General features: G+C 45.4%; 1 protein-coding gene across 4 annotated transcripts in view; it reads right to left on the bottom strand.

Moving 5' to 3' along the window:
- The window catches only part of Msra (methionine sulfoxide reductase A), a 254,975-nt gene that overhangs the window by 84,153 nt on the left and 150,345 nt on the right, over positions 1 to 20,477 (bottom strand). For all 4 annotated transcript variants that reach the window (XM_013024254.1, XM_013024255.1, XM_013024258.1 and 1 more), the window contains one exon: positions 7,894 to 7,998. In XM_013024254.1, coding sequence (XP_012879708.1) covers positions 7,894 to 7,998 — 105 coding nt within the window. The remainder of the gene's footprint in view (positions 1 to 7,893; positions 7,999 to 20,477) is intronic.

Genomic DNA, 20,477 nt, shown 5'->3' with positions numbered 1-20,477 from the left:
CTGCAGAAGCTCTGCAACTTTATGCAATCCCATTTGTCCAACCTTTCTTTGATTTGTTGTGTTTCCGGGTCTCTATTCAAAAAATTTCGGCCTGTGCCAAGGAGACCTAGGGTTTCTCCTATTCCATCCTGTAATGTTTTCAGAGTACTTGACCTGTTCTTTAAGAATTTTGATGTGTGATATTTCAGTGATCTTTTGAGTCAAAATATTTTTTCACTTCCTTCATGACTTAAATAAACTGGGATACTTAGAAATTTGAAATTTTTATAATCTGTTGGGTGACCAGATATCTTTTTGCTACTGATTTCTAGGATAAGTACACAATGCTGAGACACAGAACACATATGATTTCTTTGAAATATATTACGCCTTTTCTAAACTACTGTACATTTTAGGCACAGTTGAGAAGACAGGCCACTCCAAGTAGGATATATAGTTATATATCTATATCTGTATCTATACCTGATTCTGTATCTGTGTCCATATCCGTATCCGTATCTGTATCTATATCTATAATTGATTCTGTATCTGTATCCATATCCATATCAGTATTTATATCTGTATCTGTATCTGTATCTATCTTCATTAGGTCAGGGGCTCCATCCTTGGTCATATCTTCTATTTCTTCAGTAAGGCTCATAAAATTCTAATTATCCATATTCCCTCAGAAAACAGGGGCTTCCAGTTCTCTTCACGCCTGCTCAGTTCCCACGTTCCCTTCCATTTAACCAACTAATTCCTCATAATTTCTTCAGCTCTGATATGATGATTTCAATGTGTTTAAAATATTTTACCAACATTTTGAGTTGCTTTCAACAGCAAGCTAGCCCGTATGACCCAGACTGCCATTCCTAGAGTCTAGAAATTCTAGTTCTCATGTGATCAGCTCTGATTTTAATTTACGACTATTTTATGTGAAGTATAGTAATTCTTCTGACTTCATTTTTTTATTGCTGAGGTGCAAATGTTTCCAATTCTAAATGACCTGACCATGAGGGTCTGAATGATGTGAAATTATTCCTGGCTGAAGCTTTTCAAAAGCCTGATTATCTCAACGTCTTCAGCCTTGCAAATCCTGCCCAGGATTTATAAGGTTGTAATGGATGCCATAGGAGTTCATGGCTTTTGGATAATGTGCTACTGTTTCCAGTTATGGTGGGCCATGCCTTCTGCTCTCCGAAAGCACTCTTAATCATGTGGAGCCATGCATGAGCCATGTAAGGAAAAGAATGCAAGCCTGGGAACTGAGCCCTGGGGATCAAGGCCAGCTCCTCCACAGAATGTGCCAACTGGCTTGTGCCACATCATTTTACTTCTCTAGGTCAGTTTGTTTAGCCGAAAAATGGATCTATCTAGATTTTTTGGATGACTTTAAGGATCACATGGCATTGAACATATATAACGCCTAAAGACCATGCCTGGCTCCCAAATAACATCTATTAAGTCCTCTGCTCAGCTGGGAGCCACACAACCTGTTTAACACCAGAAAGACAAAGGGAAACTGTTAGATATGAATTCTATTGTGTTCTGAGAGAGAGAGAGAGAGAGCACGCAAGAGAGAGTGAGTGAGCCAGAGAGAGAGAAAGAGAAAGAGATGGGGGGAAGACTGAGATTTATAAGTGCAATAGCAGATACTGTGAACATGTATGATATTCTATGCAAGGAAAAGTGTGACTGAAAGAACAACTAATAAAGAAAAATACAGTTAAATTCTTTGTTTCAATCTTTCTCTGTTTCTGAAATTCTTAAAAGAATGAAATCCCTTGCAGAATCTATAATGCTGGGTTTGGGCCATTTTTGCATTTGATATGTGTGCAGCTGTTCCACTGCTATATGCACGCACATCTGCTCATTAGCAATACAATATCATTCCCACTGTCTAATTATTTGCAGATGATAGATTCCTTGTACACAGTCTAAAAAAAGGGATAGTCCTTCGAAACTGACTTATTTTAACAAACCAACTTGAAAGGGTCAGCACAATGAAGTTCAGATATTAATCTGGCAAGTTCAAATACATGAACACCAGCACTTAATTGCCCATTGGATGGGAAACAGAAGGAACATGGGATTCTTCTCCCTGCAATTACTGTTTCCCAGTAGACAGCATAGGCCGATGCTGCCCCACCATGCACCTGGTAAAGGCCGAGGGGTGAGGTAGATGGATGGAGGCTGGGGGTACCCATCCCACCTGGATTCCTGGGAACACGGTGCTAGCAATGCTTGTGAGTGAGTGAGCGGGTTGTAAATGTCAAGGGCCTAGACTAAGGAAAGTCCTGGGGGCTTTTCCAGCTCCTAAGCACAGACCAAGGAGCCCTGCATGCTGTCCCCCAAGCTTAGTTCTCGGTCCGTGCTGAGGACCAAGGTGGCGGCCAGAGAATATGGTCCTGGGGTTCCATGAAGGCTAACGAAGCCCTATGGGAAAGCCAGACTGAGTAACCTGCGGACAGCTGGGAAGCTCAGGGATAGAGTGCTCAGGGGGAACGAGGGTACAGACACAGGACAGGAAGCCACCAGGGGTCACCAGAGCACGAGCTGGAGGACACAAGTGAGAAAACGTAGAGGCACGTTGGGAATCCACCAGGGAGGAGCTGGTGAGTGGCTCTTTCTTCCGCAGGAAGTGAGCATGACAGCGCATCCCGTGCACGGGTGCTGCGTCCTTGGGTTTGACCAACATGGGTGGAAATACCAAAAGCCCCGCTTCTGCGGAGGACATGGACCATCTTTCCTTCTCGTCACTATTCCCTAAACAATGCAGTGCGGCAGCTATGTCCACAGAGCTTACATTTCATCAGGAATCCTAAGCAATCCAGGGTGATTTTAAACATGTGGTTCTGCACATCCTGTATCATTTCACAAAGGGGTCTTGAAAATATAACATCACTTCCGAAAAGGAACTTGAATGCCTGCAGATTTGGTATTCCCTGGCATCCGGGACCCAATTCACCCTTCTCTGGAGGGACGATGTCCCGTGCCAGGTGCTTGTGCTGTCCCTGGAACTGGGCTCTCCACGACACCCCACGCCGCCTCCTACTTCCTGTCCCTCACAGCAGGGCAGGAGCGCCAGGCAGATGCAGATGCAGATGTCCTCCATGAGGACATATGTGGTGAGAAGCCCATCCCCAGAGGAGGAGGCAGAGAACAAGCAAGTAAATAGGCCCATACTTTTGCGTGTGGTAAGTGCTGGGAAGGATGGACCGTCAGTGACAGAGAGCCACAAAGGGGTGAGGGCAGGAGTCCTGTGTGAATTCGGGGGACGAGGGGAGGGAGGGGTTCAGGAGGAGCTCTGAGAAACCTAAACAAGAAGTAGCAGTCCCGCTGAGAGCAGTGGGCAGACTGAGCAGCAAGTCTAGACTCTAAGGCAAGAAACAAAGGAAGGCTACAACAACTGAAATACAGAGAGCAAGGGGAGGGCGAGACCCAGGGCACGAGCCAAGGTATGTGAGAGTGGCGCCACACGTGGATCCCAGGCCACACTACCATTGTAAAGAACCTGCAAGTCACGCCCGGGAAATGTCCAAGCAGCTAAGGCTTTTAAGCAGCAAAGAGACAAATGCTGAGCTCTGTCTTGTGTCTTTTGCCGGCCACGGTAGGCAATGGGTGGGGAGGCCGTTGGGGCCTGTCAGGAGGCTGTGGGAGCTCCAGGTGTCTGCGGCCCGGGGCAGCCGTGGGTGGCCCCCCAGCTCGTGCGGGGCTGGCTTGACTCAAAGCCACAGCGTCTCCGGCCCCAGCACAGGTCTCTTCGCAGTTGGGATTAGAGACATGTTAATGAGGACAATATCTTAAGGTTTTCAGATGGGTGGCTGGAGTTTATTGTCAGTTTCTAGTTGAAGGCTGTGCTAGTTAGAACATAGATTAGGTGAATTATTGTAGAAAGCCCTAAAACGAACCAAACATGACAGTACTTTAAACATGACAGTGCCGAGTAGAAGGTCTGGCTGGGATGGTGCCTTAGTCCCCTGTCTTGCATCTTTACAATCCCTTTGGTCTAAGATGGTGTTGCACCGCATCCACAGAGCCACTCGGGGGAGGGGGAGGAAGAAGAAGCCATCCTTCCCAAAAGCACACAGAAGAACCTAGAACATGCAACCCATCACTTCCATAAACACCCCAACCCACAACACACAGCATTCTTAGCTGTAAGATATATGGAGATGTAGGTCGTTATTATGACCTATCCAGCTACAATTCCAAAGCATTCAAATGGGGAAATGGGTATTAGGCTAGAAGTGTTGGCCAGAAGCCTGGGGGACAGGCCATGGCTCCCAAAGGCGTGCAGCTCTCCAGCCGGAGAGCGGGGAGCCAGTCCCACTGTGAGCTGGCCTGGGCTTCGGGCCACAGGCTAGACTTCCTGTACAGACATTTGCACTTGCCACAGCATCGGGGCTGTGGTCTGTGATCAGTGAAACAGGCTTCAACTTAAATTAAACTCATTGTTGCACTAAACTCAAACTCAGGGCCTTGCACTCTTCTCAGCTTTTTTGCCCAGAGCTAGAGTGCTTCACATCCCACCTTCCATCTTTTTGACGGTCATTTAGAGATAAAAGCCTCTTAAATTTTTTCCGCCCATGTGAGCTCCCAACCTCAATCCTCAGATCTTAGCCTCCAGAGAAGCTGGGATTATAGGTGTGAGCCACCAGTAACCTGAATATATTTACTTCTAAGAAGATACTAAGGACACAGCTACCACCAGTAGGAAGGCATCAGCATGTTTATCTTGATCAAGAAGCTTGCTCCCTTCCAGTACTGGGGAAAGACAACAGACTTGAGCTTCAGGGATGGGGTGCAGACACCAAGCAAGTCTGTGCGTGTCTTTGGACCTCATTACTTCCCTTCTGTTATATGAGGACAGAGGAGTCTGTAAGGTTACAGTGAAGATTATGTGAAATTAGAAAGGCTGGCCCATAGCCATGCTTCATGGATGTCACCATTCCCGGCCTAGGATGGCAGAACATAAAACGGATTGTAGGTGAGAAGTCAGATTTGTGGGTGGACGTCTGCACAAAGCTGAAGTCTCTGCCTTAAATGCCATGGCTGAACTGTGTCGTCCATGCCCGGATCGTGCTGGCAGGAAGGTACGGACGAGGTGTGGGGGGCTGGGGTCTGACCTAGTTCTTCTGGTTCCTATGTCAGCAGCCTCTCTTTCTCCCCCCCCCCCCCCCTCAGCAGAGACTCTCCAGGAGGAGAAAAGTCAAACTTCCGTACCCAGAGGGCACAGTGTTTTCCCACAGAAAGAAAGTCAGGGCAAGATGACGTTAACAACAAACTTTCCTGGCACTTGGAACCAGATACCTTCCCAGCTGTATTATTTCATTAACCTCCTATGATAGCCTATGAGGCAGACAGTATAGATATTATTCCTTTACACATGAGAAAGACAGAACTTGAGATTGAGTAAGTGTCTTGGCCAACATCTCAAAGTTAAGAAGGCTCCCCACGTGGGTCATAACACGAGCCTCCTCATTCCTGGGCTCTGCCATGTCACCGGGGGACAGCAGAAACAGGCCTGGGACCACCTGTGGCCGAACTGGGCTGCCCAGCAATCCTCAGAAGCCTGGGGGAACTGTATTTGTCCTATGAGTAAGGCAGAAAGTCCATACTAGACATGTTGGCTTAAACAGTGGTAATTGAGTGCTATGGCAAAAGTGGAGGCTTCTGTGGTACTTGGCATATTAAGGTAAACGATGCTTTTATTTATAAGCCAGGTACCTGATGATACTGGGATTGCTGCCTCACCTGCAGTGGATAAGTAGAACCATCTCACGACCCATACTGCTATGGCAAGCCAGGTCCTCGGTCCCACCTAGATCTGAAAACTGATCAGCTTTGCTCCCTTCAAATATCAGGCAACTTCTGTGACTTTGTCCTGGCCTGGAGGCCAAACATCATGAGAGCTTCTTTGTACCATGAAGGGGGTAGAATGTGCATGGATTTCTCTTTTCTCCATAAAGATCTGCTTAAATTGAAAGGAGACTTTAAGTTCTTTGCAAGATCCTTGACATTAGCAAGAATCCCCACAACTGCAAATATCATTCTAGGATACTGCTTCTCCCTCAAAATGTAATAAAATTACTACTCAAAAATCCCTAATGGGTTTATCAATAAGGTACTAAAGTCTTCTCATATGCTAATTTAAATGTCTCCCTAGAGTCATCTTTCTGGGCACGTGTTCACATCAAAGACCAAATCGTCTCAGCGTCTACACCAGTCTTGTCCTTTTTCTAGCACAGACAGGAACATTCTTGAGTGGTTTTTAAAAATTATGTATTTGCATTTTGGGCAAAGAGCCTGGGCGGGCTCCTGCCTCGCTGATCAGAGCTGCCCAAAGCCAACGTGCGGCTCTCTTCTGGAATGTCCGTTCTCTACCCAGGACAGCCAACTTGCCCTCCTCACTCTGCTGCCAGCTGACCTCACAGCTTCCCTTCCCAGGGAAAGGTGACAAGAGGAGGCCAGATCCGTTCGCAGCTCCCCAGCACTGTCTGCTGCAGCTCTGAGTTCTGACCTCAGAGAAATTACAAATCGCTACATGCTTTAGTCCTGGAGGGTAGCTGGGAAGAAATTAGCTGATTTCAGAGTTCTTTTGGACTTGTGATTTTGCCTTTTGTGTTCTGATATTAGCACACACTGGTTTTGGTGTTTTCACGTTAACACTTTGGGTCTTCAGTTTTAGATATGTCGATCTGTAGGTCCATTTGACCTCCACACATCGGAATTTGACTATCTCCCTGTGCATTAACCAAGACACTGGACATCCTGCACATTCCAGACTGCTTGGCCACCAGCAGTGCCTCGCAGAGTGCCTTGGCGCAGATGTCCCCTACCAACCTCGCCCCTACCCCCTCCATCTCCTGCCAGGTACATACTGCAAATACTGGCCCAACACCGTTGTCATAACAACCCTGTTTTACCCCCTCCCTGGCCCAGGCATAGACCTGCCTGCATCCTAGACCAGTCTGCTGCTAACTCCAGCTGTTCTGACCTTTGTACTGAATGGTCCTGCAGATCTGCGATCTACCCACTTGTACTGATGGGCTCGTGTTAGGAATCCACCACAAGCACAACACACCTACTCATCAAGATACAGTTAACCCAGTGAAGCTATGACACAAGGACCTGGCACCAAAGGGAAAAGAGTTCTCTCAGGTGGACTGAGGCTAAAGGAAGAGAGTTTGTGAAGAAGCCCATGGGTGAAGGCTTTTCAGTCCCCAAGCTTCGTCGTATCAGATCACCCTGTTGACAAAGCAGCGCTTGCAAGGCTGTTAGGATAGAATCTAGAAATAGCTTCATTATTGACTATTACAATATTTGTCAACATGAGATTTTTTTTGCTTGTATATGCGTTTAAATAAGATTTCTGGCCATCATTGTTTATAGTCCAAATATACTAATATTTCCACATAGCAAATTCTAAAAAAGACAAATGAAATATTCAAATAACCTAAGTATTGTATAAATATCACCCGACACATAAAAAAAACCTCTGATAATGTGAAAAGATGAAAAAGGCTAAACTCAAGGAAATAAAGGAACTATAAATCAAAAAACTTTAGAGCTGCTGGAGAGACACTTTAATTTCATAGACAAAGACTGCATTAAGGAGGAATAATGCAATAATCAAAGGTGAGCGGAGCTCCATTGTCTGGCATCTTTCTCTGTGGGAATTTTCCCACCCCTGGCAGCTGTAAGGGGGGAGGGGCGCTGAACGTGGCTGTGCCTTTATTCCCTCACCCCTTTTCCTCCCCAGCCCCCCACTTCTCCGTCAATAAATGTCTGCAATCATATTCTTGAGCTCCTGTGTGATTTCAAGGTTCATCTCTTCCATACAGCTCAAACACTAATTATCCCAGCTGTAATTAGTAAGATAATTAAATACTGGCTCACTCATCACTCTACCTTGGGTCGGGTCGTGATTCTCCCAGAAGACCTTGAGCAGTTCCGCAAAGCTGATGTGTTCTGGCTGGTACACAACCCGCACGACTTCTGCATGGCCAGTTTTTTCTTGAAAGAAACAAAACGTACAAGCACCATTTACTGACAACATCGATTTATTGCAAATTATTTGTTCTGACAGAAAAAAACCACAACAACAACAGACAAAAACTGCAATTCTTCCCTCTGAAGGAAAAGCAGAGACATAATTGGACCTTAGCTAACAGGCTCAGCCTCGACTCCCATGGCTGACTTTCTCCACAAACACATACAGTCATCCTCTCGCACACCTCGTGGGATGACTTAGTCGTGCTCAGGTTTCTCTGACTGCATGAGAAACAAATTGATATTTTCTTTTTTCTACTCCCGCTCTTATAAAACCTCATAGACACAGCCCGTGATCACACTGGAGACTGGAAACTGCAGAGGAGACAGAGCCAATTTATTTCTTACCATTGCCCCATGCTATCCAGAGTAGACTCTGCTCCATTGCACAGCGACATGGTGCCAGAGACAGAAGCATGTTAGAACAGCCTCACCACCCATTTGCGTTAGATAAATCAACCAGCGCAGCGGTGGCATTTGCTGTGCAGGAAACACCAAGGCCAGGCTGAGTCCAACGCACAGTAGGGTGGGAAGTGTTTGCTGAGCCTAACCCCTCTCGGTGGTGAGGATGCTGTGCAGAAAATGTCTCTGCAGGTGCCCCTGTGAGGTGGTGCCCCTGTGAGGTCAGCCTAGGCTGGCTGGGGAAGTGGGTATCTGTAGTTCTACTGGAAACTAGGGAATCCATGACCGTCCCTATTGTGCCATGTTGGAAGCTGGTAAGGAGCAGGCCCTTGGTGCTAACAGCATCTCTATATTTAAATTGGCTTTGTATCTTGTGTCAGTCATCTTGTTAGGTAGTAAAGAATTCAGTCTTGATCACAAGTTGGCTAGCCTTTCCCTTCTCTCTTGCAGGAGGATCTGTGAGATCTCAGCTAGAAATATGGCCAGCCATGATGGCTTTTAGGATGGGGGTGAACAGCCTTAGTATGGGGCTGTCCAGGGTGGAAGGGCAGCCATGTGACAAGATTTGCTGTGAGGCAGCCTGGAGACCGAACTCGGCCCTGGGGAGAGTCATGCAGAGGTCTTGCCTGCATAATAAGTGGATTTCCCAGGTAGGAAACACTCTGGTCACTGTCACGCATGGATGCCAGGAGGGTAACACATCTGACCTCACAGGACAGAAGGACAGCAGCCCGGAGTTCCTCCCAGAAGGTGCCCTTGGCCTCCCTCACTGGTTGGGAGCTGTAGCCTTTCCTGTGGCCATCAACTACACATGCACCAGCTCACAGGGAGTTCCCGTGGTCCTTCCAGAAAACCAGAAAATACAAAGCATTTACAAAGAAATCCCTGGACCTGCACCTGACTTTGCAGGAGTGTTTTCCTGTATGCTGGCCTCATTTTTGTTTTCACAACTGCCCAGTTCCATAGGCAGTGAAAACAGAAATCCATGTTATAGACCGGAAGGCTATGATGCTGGTAAGTTAGATCTTCCTGTGGTCACATGGGCTTTGGGAGGAAAAATACTCTCTGATTTTTTTTTGTCCTGGGTTCTACTCTATATAGCAAAGAAAGAGCGAGTAAGGAGCCATCAAGAATTTGTGACTCCATGAAGGAAAGAAATCTACTATCTTCAGTCTTCTTTTAACATTTAAGGTCCTTTCTGGTTGTAGAAGAAATATTTTCAAGCAATATGACACTTAGAAATGTGGGAAGTGTGGGGGCAGTATACAAAGAAAAAGTAGATTCACCTATACTCCTCCTGCATGTATACATTGTAAATATTTGTAGGCATTTCTCCAGATGTATAACAGAGGCCTAAATGCGTACCCACGCTTACATGCAATTATTCAGTCATAACTGGAACAGCATGCTTTTCCTGCTAAACAGTAAATGCTGTCTTATCACACCACTGAAATTTTTAGGGAATCTTACTTTAATAACTATATAACATTCCATCACATGGCTTTCCAATTACATATTCAATTATTCCCTGTCATTGGGCATTTTTGACTGTCTACTATCTTTATCCCTGGAGGTAAACATTTCCCCACACTTCTGAGGCTGCCTCAAGACATAGTAGTACAAATGGAATTTCTACACCAACATTTATAAACATTTTAAAATTTCTTGATGCCTGCTGGCAGACTTATATATTCAGTAAAGTCAACTCAATTTTTTTTTCTTTCCCATGACAGCTCACTACCACATTTTTTGTAATCTTTGGTAACTTATAGCTAGAGGGTAAGTTTAATTGTTTATTAGAATGATTTTAGTTATTAGGGAAGTAGAAGTAACTTTAGTGCTTATGTTGAACTTAATCTTTTTTTCTAACTTTCATAATGTCTTTTGTACATTGAGTTATAAGTTGGTTATATTAGTGGTTTATTACTGATTGGTCAGTTAATTCAAATATCATAGTCATTTAAAGGAATGACAGTAGACAGATTAGGAAGAACCATCTCGGGATAAAACCCCATCAGATCCACTATAAATCTCATTTGGCTGTGTGAAATGTTTAAATGAGTGAGTTAATTGAAAAAGCATTCAGACTCTCTGAATGTTTTAAGGTAGTTTGGTGCTTGTGATTCATGCCTGTAATCCTAGCTACACAGAGGCTGAAACCCAGAGTATCAAGGTTCAAAGCCAGTCCAGGCTGAAATTTTTATTTCCAAAATCATGAGCGAAAAAGCAAAGCTGGGGCTGCAAAGGTGGCTTAGTGGTAGAGTGCTTGCCTAGCATGCATGAGTCCCTGGGTTCAATTCCTCAGTAGTGCATAAACAAAAAATAAATTAACTAATTAAAAGAAAAAATAATAGTTTAAAAAAAAGCAAGGCTAAAAGCATGGCTCAGCTTCTGAGCTTGGCAGCTCAGTGAGCGTGAGGCCCTGAGTTCAAGCCCTGGTACTGACACACATACCCAAAAAAATAACATACCATTTCTTATTAATTGTATTTTCTAACAGCAATCCTTAGACTGCTAGTGTTGCTGGGCAGGCAATGAAGCTGGTGGCCTTGTTTGGCCAGAGCCAGGGAAAAGTTACGAACTCCTTTCTCACAGGCCTCTGGTATATATGGCAAGAGCCACAAAGAGACTCAGACATGGCGATGAGCTGGGCCCGGAGATACAGCTCATAGGCAAAGCCCCAAATTATGGAAATGTGATAAATGCACAAAAAATCATCCCATCATTATTCCAGAGGTGTAGTGCTGTAAGAAACACCAAGTCCAAAGAAGAGAAGTAAATTAGATTGTGACTATGTGAGGAAATACCATGGGTATCACATCCTCACCACAGAGAAAGCTGCGATTATTTATTGAACATCAAAAAGATGACAGATGCTTTGTCTACTTGCCTTTGATGGCTCACTGAAGCTTTTCCTAATTCTCTCCTATGCTGACAACATATATACAACATAAAGTGTACTACTGGCATGCTAACAATTGAAGTGTACAGTTAGGGGTGTTAGGTTCATCTACTGGGGTGCAACATCGCCACAACCCTCTCTAGAACTCCTCATCTTGGAAAACAGAGACTCTGTGCTCATTGAACACCAACTCCTCATCTTCTCTCCCTTGTGTCTAGTAACCCTACTCTCTTTCTGTCTCCAGGAATTTGTCTGCGCTAGGGATCTCGTATAAGTGGAATCATACAGTGCATATATTCTTCTGAGTAGTATATTTCACCTCCACATTGTAGTGCATGTCAGAATTTCCTGAGAGAGAGAGAGAGAGAGTCCTGCCACAGTTGCCACAGTTTGCACATCCACCCATCCGCCAATGGACACTTTGGTTGCCTCCACCCTTTTATCTGCTATCAAAACACTTTTATGAACACAGGGCACAAATATTACTTGTAAAATATTATTGTTTTCCATAGATGAGTTTTCTCCACCCTCCCATAGCTAGTAAGCTGTCAGACAACCAGGTTTCAATCAGAGATGGAGCTTGTGCCCAGCCCATGGCCCCAGCCAAGGCTTTAGAATGGAAGAACTCAAAGTGACCAAGAAAGAACAAACGTCACAGCCAGCACCCAGAAAAGAAATCACAGCTATATGGTCATTGATACTCAGGCTGTCCTGAGTAGTCTACAGGATTTGGCTCTTCTTTGGTGATAGCAATATGGGGTCCAGAAAGAGCCATTCAGTGGTAAACACTCCCCAGCATTATCTCCCAGTCACTATTTGCTGAGAGGTTTAAAGAAGCCAGGCTGTTCAAGAGAAACTGCTATCATTCAAGTTCAAGCTCCATTTGCATTGACAAACAGTGCAGAGATGCCCTTGTCAAACTCACCTTTCCGTTTCTTTACTTTATTTCTCCAAAGTAAAAGAACCTGTGTAAAAATACACAGTGCAAATGATCAAAAGGATTAAGGGACTGAAAAGCACTTATGGAAATGCCCACGCTTTGCAGCAACGAGCCAGCGTGCCAGGCTAATTTCATTCCAGAGGCCAATCTGCAAACAGTGTTTTGTGCTTCTGGAGATAAAAGGCTGTATCTTCAAAATATTTCAGGCTGCACCTTCACATCATATCGTGCAAATAGCATGGTAGATGTGATGTGCAAACATGCTTGTTAACAACGCACAGCGGCATTACACCGGTGTACGAAAATATCTTTAGAGGAAAACGGCAAAGGATGCAATCCTCCCTGAGCACCTTGCTCTGCTGCCTATACCCAGAGGAAGGAGGTCACAGGCAGAGGGTTAGCAGGGGGAAGACATTCCTTCTGAGACAAAGCAACTGAGGAAAAAATACTAGGAGTGTTCTCGGCACAGATCAGTGGGTGAAGAAGCTAGCGTGAAGAAATGCCTAGGAGCTTGGCTGGGGAGACCGAGTGCCCAGACGGGCATCCTGGCCACTTAGAAATTTTCTCCTTTGGCTGTGGCTTTCTTATCTGCAACATAGGGATATTACTAATATTCATCACAGGAGACGGTTCTGCTGGCTAGCTCAATAATCCAATGAGAAGCAGTTAGAGTAGTCTGACACATCACACGTGAAGGAACTCATTCAACACTAGCTGTATTAGTAGTGTGACTGGCACTGCTGTGGCCAATACCATTGCTGTTATTTCATAAATCTGTGTTGTTACCAGAGGCCCAAAATGATCTGTTGTGTGTATGCGCACATGTGCCAGTCCTGAGGCTTCAATTCAGGGCCTGGAGGCTATCCTTGAGCTCTTTTTTGCTCAAGACTAGCACTTTACCACTTGAGCCACAGCTCCACTTTCAATTTTTTAGTGGTTTAGTATTTTCCTCCCTGGGCTGGCATGAAATCATGACCCATGAGCCACAGGGGTGCGGCTCAGAATGATTCCTAACAATCACAAGAGTTTGAAACCCAATCATTTAGACTCTCTAAGAAGCCCTGCTTCAGCTCCTCTTTCCTGTGTGGTAATGGACACCCTGGCTATCACACATATTTACAGCACCCATGAGCAGGATCTTTTTTTTTTTTTTTTGGGTCCAGTCGTGGGGCCTGAACTCTGGGCCTGGGTGCTGTCCCTCAGCTCTTCAGCTCAAGGCTAGCACTCTACCACTTGAGCCACAACACCACTTCCGGCTTTTTTCTTATGTGGTGCTGAGGAATCGAACCCAGGGCCTTGAGCATGCAAGGCAAGTGCTCTACCACTGAGCCACCTTCCCAGCCCCGATGAGCAGGATCTTAAGGGAGGGAGAAAGAAAGGAAGGAACGAAGAGCAGGATGGAGAGAAATCAAGGGGAGCAGGAGGAGAAAACAGGAAACTAGGGAGAATACTAACCCTGTACACAGTACGGTGTGTACGGCAGGAGAGAGGAGGAAGAGGGAGGACAGGCACATGGAAGACGCCTCCTGACCCCCAGGGAGGCGCACGGCTCCCCTGCGGACTCGCCGGGCAGCAGGCATCGCTCTAAGCTCCTCAGATGTGTGGACAGGCTGGCCCTCAGAAACACCCCGGGATGGGTTACTTTATTGTTTTTAACTTCTGTTTTGTAAGGAGAAAACAAAGAAACAGAAGAAAGGGAATTTATCCAAAGTGTGATTGAAGAGAAGGAGACTCAGCCTAGCCAAGACGACAGGAACAGAGATGGAGAGGACCGACTCCTGTACCAGGCCCTCGCTCCCCCCGCCCCCCAGCCTTCACCCAGGGTCCCCAGGAGCCTTAGTCTGGCCCCAGAGCCCTCCAGCACCAGCATGGGTCCAACTTCACTTCCCCAACTCTTCAGATCCAGGCTCCTCCTTTCCAGAACCTTCCGTCCCAGCCTACAAGTCTCCTTCCAATTATTTGCAGTCCAGGCCTTGCCCTGCTCCCGACGCCCTTCCTGCCCGGAAATCTGAATCTGAGACCTTCAGAAGAGCCGCTGTCAGGGGTGTGGGGCAGCCGTGTGAGCTGATGGGCTGGGCTCTGCTTGGGCAGGGGCCCCACGCAACCCCACACTCACTCACGAGGAGGAGAGGTGAGGCACCGGCAGCTTCCGTGACCTCTCACAGAGAGGGACTGGAACAGGTCAGCTCCTGACCCGGCACCCACACGTGCCCATTGGCTTCAAACCCTCGCGCAGTCTCTCACACACTCAGTAAGGTCCTAGAGAAAAGGAACCCCAGCAATGGCTCTTCTCTGCAGCTCCCCAGCACCAGGAACGCAACATGATGTCAGTCAGTCCACCTGGGTCAGAGGATGCCCTGCCCTCTCTCCCTCCACTCTGCCTCCCAACACTCGGCGGTCCACACAGGCTGTAGACACCCCCTTGCCAAAATACCAGTACCTCCGCAGACACACACACACACACACACACACACACACACACACACACACGCCCTGCTTTTTCTTCCATTAACCTCTCAGTCCTCTGTGATCCTCACTAAATAATCTCAAACGGGCACCGCTGCTACCCAGGGAGAGATACTAGACAAGGTAAATCAATGATGATAGTTAACTGTATAGGTTGCCATGATATTTTTTATTGATGTGGAATGTTTCCTAAGCCTTACATATTACTAAACACTGGGGATTCGATAGTGACCAATATCAATACAATGACAACAATTAACTCATTCCATGTACTTTCCCTATGGTCTAGGTCCACGTAAGGATCTTCTCTTTAAAATAGAAATATCTGGCCCTCTAATTCTACAAGCCATGTGGAGAGAAGTGAGCTACCGTGATTTTCATTCCATTAAATAACCATTCTTCAGTGCCCCCACCCATCCTTTCCCTGTCAGCCAGATTTGTCTAAACCACCAAGCCAAATCAAAAGCCCACAGAAAGATCCAGGTATCTGCAGGAAGACAGGGGGAGAGGGTGGGTAACTAATATCCCTTTTCCCATAGAGATTCAAAACACTACTTTTCTCTTGCTAATTAACTACAAAGAGCTAAGATGTCAGCTCAGTTTCATCTCCAGCACCTGCCGATACAAAATGTGATTTCCAACAATGTACTCATTATAAAAAAAAATCCTGATACATCAAAATTGGATGCCCTGTGGAGTCCATTACAGGATTTGAGGAGTGTCTATATTGTCATTTTATCTTGGCTTTTTTTCTTTTGTCTTATCTGTCACTTAAAGTGTCCAACAGGAATCGTGAGCTTGAATCCCACTGATTGAGAAGTAGGAAAAAAAAAAACCGTTAGCATATATACGTCTGTATTTACCCTGGGGACATGTCATCCTGGTAGGAGTTTCTTCCTCTACCAAAGAAATTCGATGGCAGAGCCCAACTGTGTGAGCCCAGGTTTCACCTGGGCCTTTGATTCTATAATCTCATGTTTTCTCTCTATAAACATCCAAGTTATTGTCATCAAATAGCTTCTTATAGATCCCAAACAGTGGTAATTAGATAGATATTGGGATTCTTTTGCCTGATTAGTAGGTCTTTGATGACAGCCAGTAATTAATTTAGTAGCCCAAAGACATGCCCTGAGGAACACAGCGGACAGCTTCAACAATGACGGGCTGGGAAACTGTGCCAAGAACATTGGCACTAAAGTCAGAACATTTGACTCCAATGAATCACTCAACTTCTCTGAGCCTTAGATCCCTCATCCAGCAATTATAATAAAAATGCCAGGATTATACACACACACGGGTGTATACACACACACACACTCACACAGAGGTTGTGTTAACTATAAAGTGCTTGGTAGTTCCTCTGCCTCTTCTTCCTGTCCCTGCTTGACAAGGCAAGCATTTAATAAAAGCGAGGCTCCAGTCTTATCTCCCAGCACAGTGTAAGCCAATGATGGGAGAAGGGGAGCCCGCCGGGCTCTCGGGGAGCTCACGTGAACACCAACAGCATGGCTAGAAAGCACCAGGCGCCATGGGGGAGGGACGCAAGTTTGGAGCGGAAACATGGGAAGGCACTGAATGAGCCCTGAAAAGTGAAAATAACGTGCACACCCAGAGCTGGAAGCACCGTGTCTCCGAGATGAAAACCGCCATCTCATGACACAAGGGAAACCACCGGCGGAGGCTGTGGCTCCACGAGCTGCTCCGCACCTCCCACCGGCAGGCAGGCCATCAGATGCCACAGCACCGCGGCGCTGTCTGTGCCGGCACCCACAGCCCCCAGTTGAGGGTACCTCTGCACGGTGAGGTGTGTTTCCAAACTTGTTTAGACAAATGGCACTTTATTTTATAATTAAAATACTCAATTACATATTACATATAGGAGAAATGAAAGTTGAGAAAGTAATAAACTTTTGTTTCTACTGAAAATTATGACTTGAACTGAGCTCAGTGGCTCACGTCTCTAATCTTAGCTACTCAGAAAGCAGAGATCAGGAGGATCACGGTTTGAGGCCCAGTCCAGCAGCTTCCCAGACACTCATCTCCACAAATAAGAATGTTGGACATGGTGACCCACGCCTGTCACCTCAGCCACACAAGAAGTTGAATAGGAGGCTCATGGTACATGCTGGCCTGGGTGAAAAGGGAGACCCTGTTAGAAAAATAGAAGCAAAAAGGGCTAGACGCACAGTGCAGGTGACAGAGTGCCTGTCTAACAAGTGCATGGCCCTAAGCTCAAACACCAGTATCAGCAAACAAAGTTAACTGATAAAAAAAATCAATATTGTTTAGGATATTAGGTAATGATTAGGAATTAAGAATAATGATACGTAAGTCATATATTGAGACTGGTCTTTTATTCTATTTTGCAATAGTAATAAAATGATATTTGTAATGATTATATATTAAAAAAAATCAATAAAATAAGCCAGTCTCTGGTGGCTCATGCCTGTCATCCTAGCTACTCAGGAGGCCAAGATCTGAGGATCCTGGTTAAAAGCCAGCCTAGGCAGGAACGTCTGTGAGACTCTTATCTCCAGTTAACCACCAGAAAAACAGAAGTGGTGCTATGGCTCAAAGTGGTAGAGTGCTAGTCTTGAGCAAAAGAGCCCTGAGTTCAAACCTCACAACTGACATGAATAAATAAATTAATTAATTAAAACAATGTTATTTTAGAAATACTACCAAATTAGGTTTGGACAAGGTGACTACAAATGATTGGGCATGTGCTTTACAGGAGCTGGGGAACAAAGAAATGAGAATACAGGTTAAAAAAAATTCTTCAAGTTTCCATAAATATATTTAAGTGATTCACTCTGCCTTGATTTAATTTTCCTAATTAGCCAGTTACTATACAAGAAAAGCACAGAGAAGAGCCTGCTACCATGTACTTCCTTTTGTTGGAGCAGAGGATGGTGCTTTGGGCATTGGGTGACCACGGCCCCATGGGTGACCAGCATGAGGACCGAGGTCCTTACAGAGGGGCTTTGACTGTGGCATCAGCCAAGGAAAAGCTACAACTCCTGTGACAAGTTGGGAGAGTCATTGCATGTCACTGGAATCTCAGAGCATGTCTGTGTCTGACATGGTAGCTTATGAACCATGTGGGCAAGCTGCGGTGAGAGTGTAAGTCTCTGTGTCTGTGTGTCCATGTATGGGTAGATGAAGAATCTGCACCGGCGTCTAGACTGGCCAGACACTCAGGAAAGTCTGCTGGGCTAGGAGGGTTAAGGAAGATCCTGGAGATCAGAACATGGCATTTGCCCGTGATCGCTAAGGCCAGTCTGCAGGCCCAGTGCATCTCCTCGGGAGCAGCACTGGACTCTCCTTGAAGAGATTCATCATCTTAAATCCAAAACTTGTCCTCCACAAACTACAGAGAGGCAAGCTCAGAGGGTGGAAATGTTCCTCTCCATGCTTTTGTTGAATTCCTCTTGAATGCCAGGACAAAGAGCAGAGACTTAGAGGCTAGAAAGTGAGTGGATACAGGGCGCAAGATGTCTCCCGCCATGGACAGGGCGTCGAGGGGGGCACTGATTGCCACGGCAACCCCCAGCTCTCTGGCCAGAGGCACCAGCAGCTCCATATCCAGCCTGGTGCCACCCTGATTGCTCTATCTTAAGGACAGCACACACATCAGAATGGACACGAACAGGCAAAGAACAGACACCTGTCCTCAAAATGACAACTATGCTGGCTCATGCTTATGAGCTCTACTAGGTTTGCTAATACTAGAAACATCTGGATAAATGAATGTGCTTTTTTTGTTTTGTTTTGTTTTCATCTTATCAAATATCCATTACAGAGGTCGGTATAAATTACATTCCTCAAGTACCAAAATAACTAATGAAAATCAGCTCAAAGTGACTTTCAAAATATGGATTTCCAGCTGCAGATAAACCAGTAACAATTTATGCGCTGTATTTTCTATCTTGGCCATTCTGCAAATTACGGGGCAGGCATTCTTCCCCGGATACTTGTGGCAGAGGTTGGAGAGAGGATAATGTTTGCAAAGCTTGTTGGGTTTTGTGGATGAAAGGTTTTTGATTAGTACAAATTATAAATTATTGCTATTCATTAGAAAGGACAAATGAATGATTCCAGCTCCCAGGGAGCCTCTGACACCCGCACACTATTGTACACAGGAGAAGGGTGGGGGGCACGCAGCCCCCCATCACAGAGACGGAGCGAATCTCCATCCTCTCCCTCACCTAGAACCCTTCACAGCAGCCTGAAAAACCTGAAAAGTAAGTCTCCTATTTCTTTGTCCCTTTATCTAAAAAGCCAGGAAAATATAATTAGAAATGTGGCTGAGAAACCTTCACTATTGTGCTTGGTGATGAGCTTCAGATGTTTGGATCCCAGCTCAATAATGGCCACAGTCCCGATCAGCGCCCCCCCTACAAAACGGGCCCCCACTTCACAGACGGGGTGGGTCAAGGTTTCTGGCATCGAGAATAAAGTAGGATTCCCACAGAGGAGCCACTCCACAGCGCTGTCATTGTGTAGCTTTGATACCATTTTCCCTACAGCATATGCGAGAAATAGTCTCTTAAAGACCATTTCTGATCGTGAGCATGCCGCTAAAGTGGGTTTCATCTCACGCGCTGCGTCTATGTCTGCTGTACTGGTATTGTTTCAGGACCCGGCCTCGTGAAGCAATGAGCAAGGGCCACCGCGCTGTCCTGCTGCTGCTATGCCATCAGCTAGGGGTCCCCACGGATGGTGATTATGATGTCAACCTTCTCCATTCATTTAATAAAATCAAAAGGGTGTAACTTTTACTCAACATTTTCAATGTGGGAGGCAGGAAGAGGGGAGTCAAGAGAGCGGGGAGAGAATAAGAACCGACACAGACAAATGTGAAGAGAGTAGTGTGCAGATATTTTAATCATTAGTGATGTCAGTATGAAATATTTCCCTCCCCCTTTGAATAATAAGTTTATTGAGATAATTTTCACATATTGTATAATTCACCTATGTAAAGTGCACCATTTAATGGTTTTTAGTATATTCAGAGAGTTGGGTAACCTCACCACACTCAATTTTAAAACAGTCTCACCACTCCACAAACTCTTCAAAATGATAGAAAAGGAAGTAACACGCTCAACTCCTTCTATAAGACTGGTATAATTTAATATGAAAATCAGACAAGGACAGTGTAAAAAGGAAAATTATAGGCCAATTTCATGAATGAGCCAACCTGCAAGCTATAAAGCAACTTCATAGCAAACTAAATCCATCAGTGTATTGAAAAGCTAAAGCTTCATGCAGTTTAGGTTTCTTCCTCAAATGTAATCCAAATCATGCCCACGAATATTTCACAAAGCAGATCTAAAATATGTAGGAAAGAGCAAAAGGCTGAGACTGGCCAAGACTTTCCTGAAAAATCTCATTGAAAAGATTTCCCTGACCAAACTGGCAATTAATAGCTAATAGTTAAGATGGTGCTTTGGTACAGAGAGAAAGGCTGGGGATGGGTAGATAAATGGATGGATGGATGGATGGATGTAGATAGATAGATAGATAGATAGATAGATAGATAGATAGATAGATAGATAGATAGATAGATAGAACAAGCTATGAGACAAAACAAGGAACCCAGAGAGAGCTTCTTTCACTGAAAGCTAGAGCTCTACCACTTGAGCCACAGATCCATTGCTGGCCTTCCTTCCTTCCTTCCTTCCTTCCTTCCTTCCTTCCTTCCTTCCTTCCTTCCTTCCTTCCTTCCTTCCT

The sequence above is a fragment of the Dipodomys ordii genome, unplaced genomic scaffold (assembly GCF_000151885.1).
Source record: "Dipodomys ordii isolate 6190 unplaced genomic scaffold, Dord_2.0 Scaffold74, whole genome shotgun sequence".
Lineage (NCBI taxonomy): Eukaryota > Metazoa > Chordata > Mammalia > Rodentia > Heteromyidae > Dipodomys > Dipodomys ordii.
This window is presented reverse-complemented; position numbering and strand designations above follow the sequence as displayed.